At 43.7% G+C, this 20412-nt stretch overlaps 1 protein-coding gene across 1 annotated transcript in view; it reads left to right on the top strand.

Moving 5' to 3' along the window:
- The first annotated feature begins 5567 nt into the window (after window positions 1-5567).
- The window catches only part of LOC106600538 (zinc finger protein 512B), an 86882-nt gene continuing 72037 nt past the window's right edge, over window positions 5568-20412 (top strand). Inside the window, exons 1-3 of the mRNA XM_014191962.3 lie at window positions 5568-5720; window positions 6139-6325; window positions 16446-16558. Coding sequence (XP_014047437.2) covers window positions 16447-16558 — 112 coding nt within the window. The 5' untranslated portion in view covers window positions 5568-5720; window positions 6139-6325; window position 16446. The remainder of the gene's footprint in view (window positions 5721-6138; window positions 6326-16445; window positions 16559-20412) is intronic.

The following is a 20412-nucleotide window of genomic DNA, read 5'->3' as shown; positions in this document are numbered from 1 at the left end:
CTGCCTTCTTATTCTGGGAACCTGGTCTGTAGGATAAGGTAAACACACAACTGGTAAAGAACATGGCCCATCTTGCCTGACGAGGATTCAGTCTCCTCGCTTCCCGGATGTACTCCAGGTTGTGGTGGTCAGTCCAGATGAGAAACGTGTGTTTAGCCCCCTCAAACCAATGTCTCCACACTTTCAGCACTTTAACCACAGCCAACAACTCCCGGTCCCCCACATCATAGTTACGCTCCGCTAGGCTGAGCTTCTTCGAGAAGAAAGCACAGGGGCGGAGCTTCGGTGGCGTACCCGAGCGCTGAGAAAGCACGGCTCCTGTCCCAGCCTCGGACGCATCCACCTCCACTATGAATGCCAAAGAGGGATCCGGATGGGCCAGCACAGGAGCCGAGGTAAACAGAGCTCTTAGTTGCCCAAAAGCCCTGTCCGCCTCAGCCGACCACCACAACCTTACAGGACCCCCCCTTCAGCAGCGAGGTAATGGGCGCAGCCACTTGGCCAAAACCCCGGATAAATCTCCGGTAGTAATTGGCAAACCCTAAAAATCGCTGCACCTCCTTTACCGTGGTGGGAGTCGGCCAATTATGCACGGCTGCAATGCGGTCACTCTCCATCTCCACCCCTGATGTGGAAATGTGATACCCTAGGAATGAGACGGCCTGCTGAAAGAACAGGCATTTCTCATGCTTGACGTACAGGTCATGCTCCAACAGTTGTCCAAGTACCTTGCGCACCATGGACACATGCTCGGTGCGTGTAGCGGAGTAAATCAGAATGTCATCGATATACACCACTACACCCTGCCCATGCAGGTCCCTGAAAATCTCGTCTACAAAGGATTGGAAAACTGATGGAGCATTCATCAACCCGTACGGCATGACGAGGTACTCATAATGCCCTGTGGGGGTACTGAACGCTGTCTTCCACTCGTCTCCCTCCTGGATACACACCAGGTTATACGCACTCCTGAGATCCAGTTTCTTCATGAAGAAGCACGCCCCATGCATTGACTCAATCGCCGTGGCGATAAGAGGTAGCGGGTAAATGTACTTCACCGAGATTTGATTGAGACCTCTATAGTCAATGCACGGGCGTAAACCTCCATCCTTCTTCTTCACAAAAAAATAAACTCAAGGAGGCAGGTGGAGTTGAGGGCCGAATGTACCCCTGACGCAGGGATTTAGAGACACATGTATCCATAGCCACCGCCTCTACTTGTGACAGGGGATACACGTGACTCCTGGGAAGCGCAGCGTCTGCCAGGAGATTTATCGCACAATCCCCCCGTCGATGAGGTGGTAATTTAGTCGCCCTCTTTTTACAGAAGGCCAGAGCCAAATCGGCATATTCTGGGGGATGTGCACGGTGGAGACCTGGTCGGGACTTTCCACCATGGTAGCACCAACGGAAACCCCTATACACCTCCCTGAGCACTCTCGCGCCCACCCCGTGAGAGCCCTCTGTTGCCAGGAAATAGTGGAGTTATGCAGATCCAACCAAGGAAGGCCTAGTACCACAGGAGAGTCAATGAGAAAGAGACTGATTCTCTCCTCATGATTCCCCTGCTCAACCATGGCCAAGGAGATGGTGGCCTCCTTGATTAGCCCGGACCCTAATGGTCGACTATCTAGAGCGTGTACCGGGAAGGGTCTAACTATAGGAAAAAATAGGGATCCGTAACCTAATGGCTAATGCTCTGTTGATAAAATTCCCAGCTGCGCCTGAATCGACGAGCTCCTTATGCTGGGAATGTGGGGAAAACTCAGGGAAACAAACAGGCACAAACAGTTGATCAACAGAGGACTCTGGATGAGTGTGGTGCAAACTCACCTGGGGTGACGCCAGAGTGCCCTGCCTGTTGCCTCGACTCCCAGAGGAACCAACACGGCACCGACCGGCAGTGTGTCCTCTGCGGCCACAGGTGGCGCATGTGATGGCTCCTCCTCCAGTCTCCCTATGAGCAGCCCCTACTAACTCCATGGGCACCGGAGCGGGGTTGCTGGATGATGGAACCGACAGAGCCCCCTCTGGACGTCCGCGAGTGACCAGCAGGTTATCCAACCGGATGGACAAATCCACCAGTTGGTCGAAGGAAATGGTGGCATCCCTGCAGGCCAGCTCACGTCGGACGTCCTCTCGTAAGCTGCATCGATAGTGGTCGATGAGGGCCCTGTCGTTCCAGCCCGCTCTGACGGCCAAAGTCTGGAATTCCAGGGCGAATTCCTGGGCGCTCCTCGTCCCCTGTCTCAAATGGAAGAGCCTCTCCCCCGCCGCTCTGCCCTCAGGTGGATGGTCGAAGATGAAGCGACGGGTGAAATCCTCGAAGTGGTCTCCTTCTCTCCACACGGCGTTTGCCCACTCCAGCACTCCTCCTGTGTGGCAGGAGATGAGGGCGGCCACTCTCTCCCCTCCTGAGGGAGCTGGGTGCACAGTGGCCAGGTAGAGGTCCAGTTGTAACAGGAATCCCTGGCACTGTGCTGCCGTTCCATCATACTCCCTGGGAAGGGAGAGACGCATCCCACTGGAACTCTCTCCGGATGGAACGGATGGAGACAACCCCGGTTGTGCTGGTCGAGACATCCTGTCTCTCCCAGCGGTCCATGGTCTGGACAACGCGATCCATCATGGCACCAAGATGTTGTAGCATGGCCGAATGTTCCTGGACGCGCTCCTCGACTCCTCTAACCGGGGTACCTGCTCCTGCTGACTCCATTGAAGGTGTGTAATTCTGTCACAAGGTGTATAGGAGGTGAAGTCAGGTGCAGGAGAGCAGGGTATAATGAACAGGCGCACTTTTATTATAGTTCCAAAACGGGAGCACTACATAAATCAAACGCGCTCAAAAAACGGAACATAAAAGTAAAGCGTGTAAATTAACACCACATAACATGAAACAATTACACACAAAACATGATGGTAAACAGAGGGTTAAATACAAGTAGCTTAACTGGGGAAATGAAAACCAGGTGTGTATGGAAACAAGACAAGACAAATGGATATATGAAAAATGGAGCGGCGATGGCTAGAAAGCCGGTGACGTCAATCGCTGAACGCCGCCCGAACAAGGAGAGGAGCCGACTTCGGGCGGAAGTCGTGACCGAAAGAATAATGGAACAATGATCTGTCAGAGGAGCTGAGGAAATAGTACACTCACTGACAAGATTTATAAGATTGAAAGATACCAACCAATAATCAATTCTAGATTTGAATTGTCTGTCGCTTCTCTAGTGGTATGACATTCTGGCCTGTCTATATTTTAGTCTCACAAGTGTCACAACCCAGTATTGAGGCAACACTTCTCAATACTGGATATTTCATAGACATGTAGGGTAGACAACAATCGTAGAGCAAATTAAGAAAGCTGGCAATAATTAAATGTAGCTACACACTCTAAAGCTCTGAGGCTATGACAGATGAAAGGAGGCAGGTTTTTGGTCATGTTACTTTCACTTTACAAACTATTTCAAATCAGTCCAGAAGAAGAGAAGCAGAGAAGGAAAGGTGATGGAATACATTAAAACAGCATGCTTAATAATTCCTTCCTAGAGGCAGGCCTAACTGATTTAACATAAATTGACAGGTGAAAGCAAGGGCTCCGCCACATAGCTTTCACTGTCAAGTCATGTCTCATCAGTAAGCAGTGGTGTAAAGTACTTAAGTAAAAATACTTTAAAGTACTACTTAAGTCGTTTTTGGGGTATCTGTACTTTACTTTACTATTTATATTTTTGACAACTTTTATTTTTACCTCACTACATTCCTAAAGACAATATTGTACTTTTTACTCCATATATTTTCCCTGACAACCAAAAGTACGCGCCACATTTTGAATGCTTAGCAGGACAGGAAAATAGTCAAATTCACACACTTATCAAGATAACATGTGGAGAACACAACAATCTCAGAGTGTTGGAGTGTGAACCTGGCTATCTGTACATTTTAAAAACAAGAAAATGGTGCTGTCTGCTTTGCTTAATATAAGGAATTTTAAGTGATTTATACTTTCACTTTTGATACTTAAGTATATTTAAAACCAAATACTTTTAGAATTTTACTCAAGTAGTATTTTACTGGCTGACTTTCACTTTTACTTGAGTAACTTTCTACTTACTTTCTTACTTACTTTATTGTCCCCATGGGGAAATGTTGTTGTGGTGTCAAGTACACATTTAAAGTGGCGTTTAAATATAAAACAAAATTGACAATACAACTTTCATAACAATTACATACCAATAAAAAAAAATCTTAAAAAAAGACTAACCTGCTGACCTTACTGAGTCGATAGGAACATTAGCCCGAGCTATTTAGGAGGGATATCACACCTTCTATTAAGGTATCTATACTTTTACTCAAGTATAACAATTGGGTACTTTTTCCAACACTGTCAGTAACTACTTCAAAATGTGGTGGAAAGTAGCATACATTTTACATCCATGACCCTGCTTGGGCTCTGATATTGCCCAGCCCTAAAACAAGTATACCCTGCCCTCTTCTGGGGGTTTAGGGGAACAGCCAGTGTGCACAGATTACATCATTGTTTCTGATGTTTCCATTTATAGGAAATATTAGGTAATGCTGCCTGACACCAATCACACCCTGAGAGAGCTGAAGTCTCCTCTGGTTGTGTGAGCCCACTGTACATGGCTATGATACCACATTCACTGTAAGTGGCCATGATTCAGAGTGGATACAGAAGTAGGCCTACAGGCCACATACATTAGACCTACATATCATTATATTACAATTGGCTCATTCATCCCCCTCCTCTCCCCTGAAACTATTCCCCAGGTCGTTGCTGTAAATGACAATGTGTTCTCAGTCAACTTACCTGGTAAAATAACGGTAAAATAAATAAATCAAAATTAACTGAGTAACATGGAGAACATTTAGCCACTCATACAGAAACTTGCTGACTTTAACAGAAATATAATAATAATGACGATGGTGACAATAATAATCATCATCATAAGTAATCGTTTATTAGCGGGGAAAATAAGCGAAACTTTCAAGTGACCTTGTTTTTCGAAATTGATTTGGTTTGTTGGAATAAAATGACACCTCAGCAATGCTCAACCATAATAGTCTTCTTATCGTCTCGTAATTTATTTCACATTCTCTATCAAATTGATTGATCCGCTTCAGAGCTGAAAAGCCTATTCAATTCTGTCCCAGTATCACTATGCAAGTTTTGATTGCTACGCTACCAGTGGTTTATTTTTTGGATTGACTGGCATGATACCCACGAAACAGCACAAAAACACATTACAATCTAGGGGCTATTTTTGCCGAGCGTTCAGTTGGCTACCTGAAACTACGCTTAACGATAAAAGCCGAATGTTTAGTAATATTAGGCGTACCTTATTAAAACGCTTAATCAAGCCTGGTTTTAAGAATGTAGCCTAACCCCTTTTCGTCATGACCGAACGGCGTTACGTCGGATGAGCTGTATCATACCGTCAGTTTTATACCGGGTTTATTAGGCAGAAAGCCCGAAATTACATGCTCGATAACATTCATAATAACGCGAGAGTTTGTAAGTTGCCTGAAGACTGTAGTTACAACTGTCAAAGGTAGAGTGGGTACGCGCATAACCCAACACACTACTTACTATATTACTGTACACGGCCGCGAAGATAATATCCGTGTAAAAAAATAGCCCCGAGGTAAGGAACCGCAGACGGCAACGAATGCGACCGAGGTCGAATCTTTTCCTTCAGGTTCGTTTTCTTTTACTCTAACTAACTCTCTTGCAGCTATCGAAAATGACCGCACTAAACATATTTTTGTGCCTCCCTTTGCTCCGGCCAGCGCAATGATTTGTTCTACTCCTCCTTCGTATTAAAGTCGCCATTTTGCTTCACTGCCTATATAAAACCTTGTATTTAAAATATTATCTTCAAGGAGACGGAGACGGCTCTATCTTTCCTGCCTGCTGATTTCATATTTGTTGAGTTTTCCAACGAGACGATTGAGGTTGAATACGTGCCTCGTGGTTGACATATTAATGCATGAGAGGGGGCAAGTGATGGCTGGAAAAATTGTGAAAGTCTCTAGGATTTAAATTGGAATTTCCCTTTTCCTCCTCCCGCTCCCTCTTCTTCATCGCCCCCTCCTCCTCTTTCCTCGGATTCACAGAGGGGGCTAAGGACCGACCGTGACGACTGTCAGTCCGCCTGTACCAACGCTCAAGACGGCAGGTGTGATTGCCATGTAACACCGGGAAAGGCGCATATACCGCGCGAAGTGTAGCCCTACCGCCTGACCCTTACGTGGGTGACCCGGGCCACCCAGCCGCTTGTGCTGGGTGACTCCGACATTCCAGGTAGGTGTGGTCTTCTGGAAGCCAACGTCCCGATGATATTCATCAACAACACTGTAAACATTGTTGCCAGCAGCGTTCAAATGCACCAATGTAGAACATTATCATACGCAAACAATGTTGCTACAATGTAACCATCTAGAGTAAAACAGACGCAACTCAACCTGCCGTTTTCACCCAGATATGCCACATGTATCCTACGCGACCAAGAGGTGAATATGGCAGGTTGTGTTAGATTTTTGATTGACTGTGTGCCTGTGCAGCCTTCAAACATGTACGTGTTAAATTCCCCAAATAGCTCCAACCTTTCACTTTGCTGCTGTTATTTTTGTTAATTCCCTAGTAGGCTTTAATTTTATTCCATTGCAGGCTTCTGGGTTTCTGTTTTGGTTGCAGCCAGCTGTATGATGTCCTGGTTTCTAACTGTCATGAATTGGAAAGTAGGCTTACAAATGTAGGCAATACTACAAAAGTAGCAGTATAATAGTTGCAATGTAGCAGTAACAGTGTTGTATAACAGTAATACAGAACTCAAACTGTGTGTGTGTGTGTGTGTGGCTTCTCCTCTTTGATCAGGTGTGTTCACCTCAAAAGTGTGTGTTCAAGGTGCACCACAAGTATGCCTGGTAGTCATAACAGTGCCTTGACTGTGTAGCAGTTGTGTGTTCACTTCAATTGGGTGTAAAGTAAATGTGAATACAGAATATTCTATACTGTGAATTAGGGCTGGGCGATAAATCAATATCAATAATTATCGAGGTAATTACTTCCGTCAATAATGATATAAAAACATTTAAATACATTTTTGATAATGTCGATATAGAATAATTAGGTACAGCAGTCCATTTCACCTCTGTGACGCAGCAGGAACGTGCAGAGAAGTGACAATATGCACGTGGCGTGGTATATGCCCACTAAACACCACTTATCACCTCGAGTGATGGAGTAGCCATTATTAATCACGAAAAATGAGCGATGTAGGCGAAAACAGTGCAGTGATAGCCATGGAGAAGGAGCAGCTTACAATTAAGAAATTATTGATAAAAAGGGTTAAACAGTTTCAGTAATTTGGAAGTGGTTTGGATTTTTGAAGTCCGACAAAGAGCAGAGGAATGTTCGGTGCAAGTTGTGCCGTAGACGGGTGGCTACCAAGTCTGGTAATACAACAAACCTTTTTCAACATCTGAAGAAAAATCACTTTGGAACATGCAGAAAGTTTGAGTTTGTGCCACGGTATTGATAAACGCCCCTCAAGCACCAGCCAATCTAGGGATGTTCGCCCGAAGCAGTCAACACTGATAGCGTTTATGCAAACATCGAATAGACAAAGACATCACAAATGTTATTATGCATTGCATTGCTAAGGACATGCTACCAATTCGCACAGTCGAAAAGGAAGGGTTCAAGAGGCTTATCAATTTAATTGATCCCAGGTACGTGCTCCCTGGCCGCAAACATTTCTCTCACACCGCACTGCCTAAACTCTATTCCAAGTGTAGGGAAAAAGTTGAGGAACAGCTCAAGACAGATTTGACCTATTTTGCTACTACTACCGATCTGTGGTCTGGTCGCACGTCAGAAACTCATATTAGCCTCACTGTCCACTATATTGACAGAGTGGAATCTTCTAAATAAATGCCTTTGGTTTTTTTAGGCATTCTTGAGTCTGAATAAGATATGAACTTTTTAAAAACATTATTTGATTAATATCGTAATAATTATCGTTATCTAATGAAATATATATATATATCGTGCATATTTATTTGCCATATCGCCCAGCTGTACTTTGAATATGGAATATAAAATATATATTTTTAGTTTGGTTGAATTGAAAACTGTATTGCAAATCAAAAATCAACCATGGTACATCAATAAACGAATCAACAAAAATGAATTTGTTTTAGTGCCAACAATGTTATTGACGGGACAGTCAGTCAAGACACAATAGAAAGTGTTGCAGATATCTTAGGACTATGAAGGTGCATAATGTCTGTCTGTCTGTCTGGCCTAGTGTATGAAACTCCTATCAAAATCTCAGCCCTGCAGTCTTATGGCTTGGGGGTAGAAGCTGTTATGTAGCCTTTTGGTCCTAGACTTGGCGCTCCGGTACCACCATACAAGGTTAAATTAAAAGATTGTTACCTGAGCCACCACATGAATGACCCTTTGTGTACTGTAGTAATTCATTAGGGGAAGGACATAAATATATGCGTACTACGCTGAGAAAGCATGATGGTAGGCCTAACTCTAATCAATTTTACTAAGCATAATTAGTCACTGTCAGAAACAGTGGCAGTCGGTGCTTATTTCGATTACAGCATATTGAATGATTTTAGTTCATATTCCATTCACCCAGCTCAATGTTACATTGATAGGCATAGGCTACTACTTGATACTCAAATGTCCCCTGTACCCATCATGAGGTTGCTACAACCTAGTCTATGAATGAAAGTTTATAACGTAGGTGCACAGGTCAAGAGACAAATTGGAGTAGGTGACAAACTGAAGTGACAAACTGACATTCAATACTGCCTTGCACACACTTGCCTGCATCTAGCTGATCTTAAGCCGGTTACAACAGTTGGGCGTACAGAAGTTGGTCTTAAATGCCGGGCATAGCTACGTCTGACTTTGGGATCAGAATTTACACCTGTTGCACCAACCAAAAATAAGACTAGTCCTAGCTAAGTCTGGCATAGGCAATGCACGTTCATGTGATTTGATGCTTCATAATGATGGTTTCTAGGCAGTGGCCATTACTAGGCTGTTAACATCCTCGTGGCAGTGCTAACACATTGCAAGGCATGTCGATTCTCCCATCACTTAGCAAAGCCTACCACGATGTATTCACGTTTTCTTAACCACAACTAGATGGATTGATCAATAATTACTGTGGGAATGAATATCACTGAATTACAAAAATATTGGAATAAAGTAGGATAATGCCATTGAAGGCATTTATCATATTGTTGCTTACTGAAACTCCTCATCCAACCGTTTTAAATACTTTAAGCTTTATACTTTAGCCATGTGTGGTCAACCATCATTTCATGATTGGGACAGCATTTTCACACTGCTTTGAGACAATCATGGGGACTCATCATGATAACTAAGATCTGACATTCATAGATTTTTCATGAAAACAACGTTTTGATATTTTAGTTATTTGTTAAAATGTTAGCCAAATTGAGGTGAGTGTTCATGATGTTGGTCTTTAACAGAATTTTTGCTAGCAGGTTAGCTAACTATTTAGCCTACACTAGCCTACTGTAGTATAACAGGTGAATTATTTATCTCTTCACTCGTATAGTAGCCTAGGATATATCCCGACTAAAAGCCATTGACTTGTCTGATAATCAATAAATGTGATTTTGTTTCACTGAATCTCCATCAGCTCATCTATTAGTTTGCTAATATCTGATCAGACACATTTAGCATGCTATGTAGCATAAATCAGGTGTATTATTTTGCTATTGACTCACGCATAGGAAATTAGGAGGTTATGAAATATGAACTCTAGACTCACATACTCTTGAAAATATAAATTGCTATTATTTGCTGTGCATATCATGAAAACCTTCTCCCTGCTAAGCGTAGAATCTGGGGTGTAATCATTAGTCCAAACAGTTGCAAAACATTCTATTAAAACAAGAGTTTCTATTTGACAAATTAAGGTAGGTCCCTCCACCTTTCGTTCCATTTTAAGAAACATTTTGCAATCGAATTGGCGGAATGAATACACAATAGGACCATCATTAAGTTTGCTGACAACAGGATGGTGGTAGGGCTGATCGACGACGATTAGACAGCCTATAGGGAGGAGGTCAGAGACCTGGCAGTGTGGTGCCAGGACAACAACCTCTCCCTCAACATCAGCAAGACAAAGGAGCTGATCGTGGACTACAGGAAACGGAGGACCGAGCACACCCCCATTCACACATACGGGGCTGTAGTGGAGCAGGCTGAGAGCTTCAAGTTTCTCAGTGTCCACATCACTAAGGATCTATCATTGTCCACGCCTACTAATCAAATCGAATTTTATGTCACATGCGCCAAATACAACAGGTGTAGACCTTACAGTGAAATGCTTACTTACAAGCCCTTAACCACCAATGCAGTTTTAAGAAAAATAAATGTTAAGTAAAGAATAGAGAAGTTAAAAAATAACAAATAATTAAAGAGCAGCAGTAAAATAACAGGAGCGAGGCTACATACAGGGTGTTACGGTACAGAGTCAATGTGGAGGCTATATACAGGGCGTTACGGTACAGAGTCAATGTGGAGGATATATACAGGGCGATACGGTACAGAGTCAATGTGGAGGCTATATACAGGTGGGGTATCGGTACAGAGTCAATGTGGAGGCTATATACAGGGTGTATCGGTACAGAGTCAAGGTAATTGAGGTAATATGTACATGTAGGTAGAGATTTTTATTTCACATTTTTAACCAGGTAGGCTAGTTGAGATCAAGTTCTCATTTACAACTACGACCTGGCCAAGAAAGCAAAGTAGTGCGACACAAACAACAACACAGAGTTACACATGGAATAAACATGCGTACAGGCAATAACACAATAGAAAAGAGAAAGTCTACATACAGTGTGTGCAAATGGCGTGAGGAGGTAAGGCAATAAATAGGCCATAGTAGGAAAGTAATTACAATTTAGCAAATTAACACTGGAGTGATAGATGTGCAGATGATAATGTGCAAGTAGAAATACTGGTGTGTAAAGGAGCAGAAAAGTAAAGAAAAACAATATGGGGATGAGGTAGGTAGATTGGGTGGGCTATTTACAGATGGACTATGGACAGCTGCATCGATTGGTTAGCTGCTCAGATAGCTGATGTTTAAAGTTAGTGAGGGAAATAAGTCTGATAGATGACCTGGAGCCAGTGGGTTTGGCGACGAATAGGTAGCGAGGGCAAGCCGACTACTGTAGAGCATACAGGTCGCAGTGGTGGGTGGTATATGGGGCTTTGGTGATAAAACGGATGGCACTGTGATAGACTGCATCCAGTTTGCTGAGTAGAGTGTTGAAGGCTATTTTGTAAATGACATCGCCGAAGTCGAGGATCGGTAGGATAGTCAGTTTTACGAGTGTGTGTTTGGCGGCATGAGTGAAGGAGGCTTTGTTGCGAAATAGGAAGCCGATTCTACATTTAATTTTGGATTGGAGATGTTTAATATGAGTCTGGAAGGAGAGTTTACAGTCTAGCCAGACACCTAGGTATTTGTAGTTGTCAGAACCGTCCAGAGTAGTGATGCTAGTTGGGCGGGCGGGTGCGGGCAGCGAACGGTTGAAAATAATGCATTTAGTTTTACTAGCGTTTTAAGAGCAGTTGGAGACCATGGAAGGAGTGTTGTATGGCATTGAAGCTTGTTTGGAGGTTTGTTAACACAGTGTCCAAAGAAGGGCCAGATGTATACAGAATGGTGTCGGAGCACCCGGAGCAAGAGCGACATTGTTGATATATACAGAGAAAAGAGTTGGCCCAAGAATTGAACCCTGTGGTACCCCCATAGAGACTGCCAGAGGTCCGGACAACAGGCGAGGCAGTCATTTGAGAAACCAAGGCTGTTGAGTCTGCCGATAAGAATGCGGTGATTGACAGAATCGAAAACCTTGGCCAGGTCGATGAAGACGGCTGCACAGTACTGTCTTTTATTGATGGCGGTTATGATATCGTTTAGTACCTTGGGCGTGGCTGAGGTGCACCCATGACCAGCTCGGAAACCGGATTGCACAGCGGAGAAGGTACGGGGGGATTCGAAATGGTCAGTGATAAGGTTTATTAACTTAGCTTTCGAAGACTTTAGAAAGGCAGGGCAGGATGGATAGAGGTTTAACAGTTTGGGTCTAGAGTGTCACCCCCTTTGAAGAGGGGGATGACCGCGGAAGCTTTCCAATCTTTGGGGATCTCGGACGATACGAATGAAAGGTTGAACAGACTGGTAAAAGGGGTTGCAACAATGGCGGCGGATCATTTTAGAAAGAGAGGGTCCAGGTTGTCTAGCCCAGCTGATTTGTACGGGTCTAGGTTTTGCAGCTCTTTCAGAACATTTGCTATCTGGATTTGGGTGAAGGAGAAGCTGGGGAGGCTTGGGCAAGTATCTGCGGGGGGTGCGGAGCTGTTGGCCAGGGTTGGGGTAGTCAGGAGGAAAGCATGGCGAGCCATAGAGAAAAACGTTTTGGAGTTAGAGCTACAGGATGCAAATTTCTGTTTGAAAAAGCTAGCCTTTGCTTCCCTGACTGACTGCGTGTATTGGTTCCTGACTTCCCTGAAAAGTTGCATATCGCGGGGACTATTCGATGCTAGTGCAGTCCGCCATGGGATGTTTTTGTGCTGGTCGAGGTCAGTCAGGTCTGGAGTGAACCAAGGGCTATATCTGTTCTTAGTTCTGAAATTTTTGAAAGGGGCATGCTTATTTAATATGGTGAGGAAAGTACTTTTAAAGAACGACCAGGCATCCTCGACTGACGGGATGAGGTCAAAATCCTTCCAGGATACCCGGGCCAGGTCGATTATAAAGGCCTGCTCGCAGAAGTGTTTTAGGGAGCATTTGACAATGATGAGGGATGGTCGTTTGACCACGGACCCATAGCGGATGCAGGCAATGAGGCAGTGATCGCTGAGATCCTGATTGAAAGCAGCAGAAGTGTATTTGGAGGGTGAGTTAGTTAGGATAATATCTATGAGGGTGCCCGTGTTTACGGATTTAGGGTTGTACCTGGTGGGTTTGTTGATCATTTATGTGAGATTGAGGGCATCTAGCTTAGATTGTAGGACTGCCGGGATGTTAAGCATATCCCAGTTTAGGTCACCTAACAGAATGAACTCTGAAGATAGATGGGGGGGCAATCAATTCACATATGGTGTCCAGGGCACAGCTGGGAGCTGAGGGGTTTGGGATGAGTTGGACTGCAGAGTGAAGGAAAAGCAGCCAACAAGTGCTCAGCATATGTGGGAACTCCTTCAAGACTGTTGGAAAGCATTCCTCATGAAGCTGGTTGAGAGAATGTCTAGAGTATGCAAAGCTGTCATCTAGGCAAAGGGTGGCTACTTTGAAGAATCTCAAATATAAAATATTGTTTAACACTTTTTTGGTTAGTACATGTTTCCATATGTGTTATTTTGTAGTCTTGATATCTTCACTATTATTCTATAATGTATAAAATAGTAAAAATAAAGAAAAACCTTGGAATGAGTAGGTGTCTGAATTTTTGACTGATAATGTACACGCATTGCCTTGACTTATTCCACATTTTGTAGTGTTAAAGCCTGATTTCAAAGTGGATTACACAGTTTTCGTATCTCACCCATCTACACACAATACCCCATAATGACAAAATGAAAACATGTTTATAGAAATTTTACAGAAATATCTATCTTACGTAACGTAAGTATTCACACCCCTGAGTCAATTCTTTGTCGAAGCACATTTGGAGGCAATTACAGCTTTGAGTCGTCTTGGGTATCAGCTTTGCACATCCCATTTTTCCTTGCAGCTTTTCTCAAGCTGTTAAGTTAGATGTGGACTCCAATCAAGTTGTAGTGACATCTCAAGGACTATCAAAGGAAATTGAGCTCAATTTGGATTGTCATAGCAAAGGGGTGTGAATTCTTCTGTATTTCATTTTCATTTACGAAGCATGTGACAAAAACAATTTGATTTGACCTCTGTTTACCCACACACACAGTTCACTTTCTTAGCAGCCTCCTACAGCATCATCACTCTACTCATTATATAATTCCTTCTCGCATTTACAGTGACCAGGCCAAACCTTCAATACCATAGCCGCTAAACGCTACACAGCCTACATTGTTGTCACCATATTAAGGTTATAGTCAACAAACTAGAACTAATGCGTGAGTAAACCCACAATCCAATTAATGTGTACAATCACACAATACAGTGTACAGCAAGCAGTTTAGCAGTTACACCGGTGGGCCCCGTGGTTTTCAATGAATAAAACAGGAGCTTACCTTGACTTGGAAGAGTTAGTGTTGGATAGCCTTAGCCAGCTAGCTAACGTAAATAGCATTCATCTCTGTTTAAATCAGGTTGTTGAGTTGGCTAAATTAGCTGCATTAGCTAAGTAATTGAATGTTTAAAACAATAATTACAAGAATACAATGAAATATAGCTAGCGCTCCATCTCTCTGCTGCTTCTCCTTCAAAACTGTTCAACTAGTGTCTTTCTCTCTTTGAGTCAACTACTCACCATACTTGATGCACTGCAGTGCTAGCTAGCTGTAGCTTATGCTTTTAGTAATATATTTATTTCTTTGATCCTTTGATTGGATGGACAACATGTCACCTCATACTGCAAGAGCTCTGATAGGTTGGAGGACATCCTCAGGAAGTCGTTATAATTACTGTGTGAGTATATGGAAGGGGTTGAGAACCATGAGCCTCCTAGGTTTTGTATTGAAGTCAATGTACCCAGAGAAGGACAGAAGCTAGCTGTCCTCTGGCTACACCATGGTGCTACCCTACAGGGTGCTGTTGAGGCTACTGTAGACCTTTGCAAAACTGTGTGTTTTAATCAGTTACTTGGTGGCGTGAATATATTTAATATAGTTTTTTCTAAGGGTAACTTTTTCAATGTTTCACTATTTTAATTGGTATGAAATTCACTTAGTCAATTCACTTTATTGCCAGCAATATACCACCCTGCATCCCACTGCTGGCTTGCTTCTGAAGCTAAGCAGGGTTGGTCTTGGTCAGTCCCTGGATGGGAGACCAGATGGTGTTGGAGAGTCAGTAGGAGGCACTCTTTCCTCTGGTATAAAAAAATACCCCAATGCCCCAGGGCAGTGATTGGGAGACATTGCCCTGTGTAGGGTGCAGTCTTTCGGATGGATGTTAAATGGGTGTCCTGACTCTGTGGTCACTGAAGATCCCATGGCACTTATTGTAAGACTAGGGGTGTTAACCCCGGTGTCCTGGCTAAATTCCCAATCTGGCCCGCATACCATCATGGCCACCTAATCATTCCCAGTTTACAATTGGCTCATTCATCCCCCCTGTATCTATTCCCCAGGTCATTGCTGTAAATGAGAATGTGTTCTCTCAGTCAACTTACCAGGTAAAATAAATAGTAGGATGATCCTCCACTGGTCAGCAATATTTCATCATCTGTTAACCAGTGTGCTTTGGGGTGATGATGGCCAGAATCAACATGATATACTGAAGATCTTCCCTCAGAGACCAGGCCATTCCCCAAACTATTTAATAAAATGCCATATTGCATTCTGTCTTTGTGGTTCATTTGGTTAAGCCTGTACTTGATTCATCTGATTACATGGACCAGGCATGAAGGCTACACTCCAGCCCACTAAACTTAATGCTCTCTAAATAGAATAAAAAAATGCATTAAGAAGCTATAGATAGTGGAATGAGGTATTCCAGCCTAATATATCGATGCAATTCTTGATTTCAGTCCATGCTTGGACTTCTCTTCAACACAATGCTAACTTATTATTGTAAAGTGCTTAGAAATCAAAATGTGTCTATTACTGCTAGTTCTTTCTCTCTCTCTCTCTCTCTCTCTCTCTCTCTCTCTCTCTCTCTCTCTCCATCTCTCTCTCTCTCTCTCTCTCTCCATCTCTCTCTCTCTCTCTCTCTCTCTCTCTCTCTCTCTCTTTCTCTCCATGATGGTACATTGGCTCTGTACTACTGTACTCCACTCCCCTCTAAGTGGCTTACCATGGAGTTCAGTTCATATGTATCTGAAAGTATTGATTTTTAAATGAAACATGGAAGGTCATGCTCTCATTTTACCTTAGGATGATGGCTTTGCCTCCATCTGGATAGCTTAAATACCATTTCCAGGGCTGGAAAAGTCATTTTTCTGGATGTTGAGAGAGAATTGCAGAAAAATACTTTTAGCAAGGAAAATAATTTATGTTGATTAAATGTTTGTTACATTTAGTGTGTATTTAATATTGACCCGTTTGTAAGTTAGACTACCAAAGTTCCTGAAACTTCATATCATAGTTATGACACTGTGATTACAGATTAGTGTGTACAACTAGTCAACTGCAGACGACCATGTATGTGTCTGACTGAAACATAACTGTACCTATATATTAATCTCCCTCTCTTGTCCCCAAGCATGGAGACCCCCAGTATCCCCCGGCTGGCGAAGCTGTCAAAGGGTCGTCCTCCAAAGCAGGCCCACCCCCAGGAGACTGCCAGGACCACAGCCCCTGAGAACAACAAACACAGTAGGTGACCTCTGATCACAACCATGCACAGTCACTGTCTATGGGCTTTGTTTCAGCACAGCTCTCATGAGAGCAGTTGGAAAGGAGAAGGGCGTTCATTGATAGGGTTGAGTTGGGCGGTAAAAAGGGCTGAGTTAACAGGAAAAAAAGGAGGAAAGTGGAACATATTATGAGTAAATATAGAGTGGGAGAGGCAACAAGCCTTCTGGAACATCTGATGAAGGATAAGAAGGTGCACAAGAAAAAAAAAGGAGAAAAGTAGAACATGTTTTTTGTGAATATGGAATGGATGATCTCACAGAACTTTTGGAAGGGCTACAGAAAGAAATAGAACGTGAGGAGGAAGTACCTGCGGTGAGCACCAGCCCTGTCCTGGTGATGACAAGGATGATTCTGGTCCAGTGGGAGTGAGATTTGTGGAGAGAATGGATGATCTCACAGAACTTTTGGAAGGGCTACAGAAAAAATAGAACGTGAGGATGAAGTACCTGCGGTGAGCACCAGCCCTGTCCTGGTGATGACAAGGATGATTCTGGTCCAGTGGGAGTGAGATTTGTGGAGAGAATGGATCCTTGTATTCTGGCTGATCCAAATGTGGTGTCAGGTTTGGTGGAGAAGAGATTGGGAACTTTTGAGTTGGTGTGGAGGATCAGCGGAAATGTAAGATTCCTGGTGTCAGTGCAGCCCGCCGTTTGGTGCGATGCAGACCCAGTGGAGAGCGTGGTGAAACGGAGAAGACATTGTCTGTCTTGTTGAGTTTTGATGCAGAGTCTTTGCCCGACAAGGTCAAGTTAGGATGTGTCAGTTATCCCATGAGAGATTTTGTTCTGAAAATACTACTGTGTTTTAGGTGCCAAGCTTATGGTCATGTTGCAGGAGTGTGTAGGAGGAAGATTCTTAGATGTGTGCCGGAGGGCATCTTGTTAAAGAAATATGTAGTATCCGTGGAGAAAGTTGTGTGTGTTAGATGTGGGGTTACCCATGTGGCTGGAGATCGGAGATGTCTGGTGAGAGAAAGGCAGGTTGAGGTTGCCAGGTCAGAGTAGTATAGAAGGGTTGTATGCTGAAGTAGTGAAGAGTGGTAGAGGAAGATGGGTACAGGGTGAGGGATCCTGAGAGGATTTCTGTGAGTAGGCAGAGACCAATAGAGAGTGATGGGAATAATATGTGACCAACCGGCTCAAATCGGTATTATGTAGCAAAATTTGAAATTGTGTTTTTTACATTGGATAAAAGTAGAGACGCTGATCTACAAAATCGTATATCATACACTACAGGGAAAGTAATTTTGCTTTGAAAGTTGATAAACTTGTAAACTCACATTTGAGAAAATGGCCTTTAAATATTTTGGTACTACTACTGGAGAGCCCTTCTTTGTCTAAACCCATTCAGCATCGTTCACACCCTCTTAAGCTTCAGGTGGGTCCTATGTGGATATTCTATCAGTCAGTAACCTATCCAAACATACCAACAAACTGTCATAGCTAGCAATAATTGACTTCAGTAAAAATTCAAGCCGTTTGGATAGTGAGCAAGTCTGGATGGAGTAGACTGTGGAATCAAATTCCAATCTAATAAATCAAAAGATCTTGATGACTGCTTATACAATAAGACATACTTGGAAAACCAGGCCTTCTCTAATATGAACCAGTTGTTTGGTTGCTACAACACAGTGTCTCAGGCCAGACCAATGAGAGTCCACCAGGTTTAGCCTCCTACATGTTTCTGTGTTAATAATATTCAGCTTACTGTGGATGTTTTACCCGTTGTGGTGTCTGTGTGTGTGAGCATGCTCCTCATTATGTCTGACTGCTGTTTGCCATAGTGAGAGGTCTAATTTTGCAGGACAGATTTTACAATTGAAGAAAGAAAAGGGAAAAATTGTTTCCCTATGTATACGTGCAAATGTGTGTGTGTTAACTTCAGCCAAAGCATTACTAAAAAAATGGAAAGCATGACAAAAATGTAGTGTATGGTCTTGGGTAGTAATTAGATGAATTTTCTTGATCATATGCAAGGCATTTAGAGGGGAGTGTGTGTGTGCGTTCGTGTTGCGTGTTTTTTTCGGCTTGGGCGATATACCGTATACCGAGGGGGCCATTCTTTTAACTATAAGTTAATTATAACTAGAAGAAATCTAAAATGTGTCAAATAAATGATATCAGCTCAGGGCTCCCGCTATGCATTTGGTTTGCTAACTTGCTAGCTAACTGTCTAGATGTCAAGATCAAGCTTCTGGGTTACAACAGAGACATTCAATCCTCTCCTGGATCAAGATTGTTTTGTGCGCCCCTTGTGTGCACATTGGGTTATACGTATTCCATGGTATGGTACAGAATTTGCATACTGCCCAACGCTACGTGTGTGTTTGGTAATTATGGCGTGTGTCATGAGAATGAGGCTGTTTGTCCTTGCCCCCCCTCCCTGGAAATATAATGTATACTAAAATAAGCAGTGAATACAAATGGTTATGATCAACTCAGCAAAAAAAGAAATGTACCTTTTTCAGGACCCTGTCTTTCAAAGATAATTCGTAAAAATCCAAATAACTTCACAGATCTTCGTTGTGAAGGGTTTAAACACTGTTTTCCATGCTTGTTCAATGAACCATAAACAATTAATGAACATGCACCTGTGGAACGGTCGTTAAGACACCAACAGCTTACAGACGGTAGGCAATTAAGCTCACAGTTATGAAAACTTAGGACACTAAAGAGGCCTTTCTACTGACTCTGAAAAACACCAAAAGAAAGATGCCCAGGGTCCCTGCTCATCTGCGTGAACGTGCCTTAGGCGGACTGCAGATGTGGCCAGGGCAATAAATTGCAATGTCCGTACTGTGAGACGCCTAAGACAGCGCTACAGGGAGACAGGACGGACAGCTGATCGTCCTCGCAGTGGCAGACCACGTGTAACAACACCTGCACAGGATCGGTACATCCGAACATCACACCTGCGGGACACATACAGGATGACAACAACAACTGCACGAGTTACACAAGGAACGCACAATCCCTCCATCAGTGCTCAAACTGTCCGCAATAGGCTGAGAGAGGCTGGACTGAGGGCTTGTAGGCCTGTTGTAAGGCAGGTCCTCACCAGACATCACCGGCAACAATGTCGCCTATGGGCACAAACCCACCGTCGCTGGACCAGACAGGACTGGCAAAAAGTGCTCTTCACTGACGAGTCGCGGTTTTGTCTCACCAGGGGTGATGGTCGGATTCGTGTTTATCGTCGAAGGAATGAGCATTACACCGTGGCCTGTACTCTGGAGCGGGATCGATTTGGAGGTGAAGGGTCCGTCATGGTCTGGGGCGGTGTGTCACAGCATCATCGGACTGAGCTTGTTGTCATTGCAGGAAATCTCAATGCTGTGCATTACAGGGAAGACATCCTCCTCCCTCATGTGAACCCTTCCTGCAGGCTCATTCTGACATGACCATTCAGCATGACAATGCCATCAGCCATACTGCTCGTTCTGTGCTTGATTTCCTCCAAGACAGGAATGTCAGTGTTCTGCCATGGCCAGCGAAGAGCCCGGATCTCGTCTGGGACCTGTTGGATCAGAGGGTGAGGGCTAGGGCCATTCCCCTCAGAAATGACCGGGAACTTGCAGGTGCCTTGGTGGAAGAGTGTGTTAACATCTCACAGCAAGAACTGGCTAATCTGGTGCAGTCCATGAGGAGGAGATGCACTGCAGTACTTAATGCAGCTGGTGGCCACACCAGATACTGACTGTTACTTTTGATTTTGACCCCCCCTTTGTTCAGGCACACATTATTCCATGTCTGTTAGTCAGATGTCTGTGGAACTTGTTCAGTTCATGTCTCAGTTGTTAAATCTTATGTTCA

Source organism: Salmo salar, chromosome 03, assembly GCF_965601325.2.
Source record: "Salmo salar chromosome 03, fSalSal1, whole genome shotgun sequence".
In the NCBI taxonomy this organism is placed as follows: Eukaryota; Metazoa; Chordata; class Actinopteri; order Salmoniformes; family Salmonidae; genus Salmo; species Salmo salar.
This window is presented reverse-complemented; position numbering and strand designations above follow the sequence as displayed.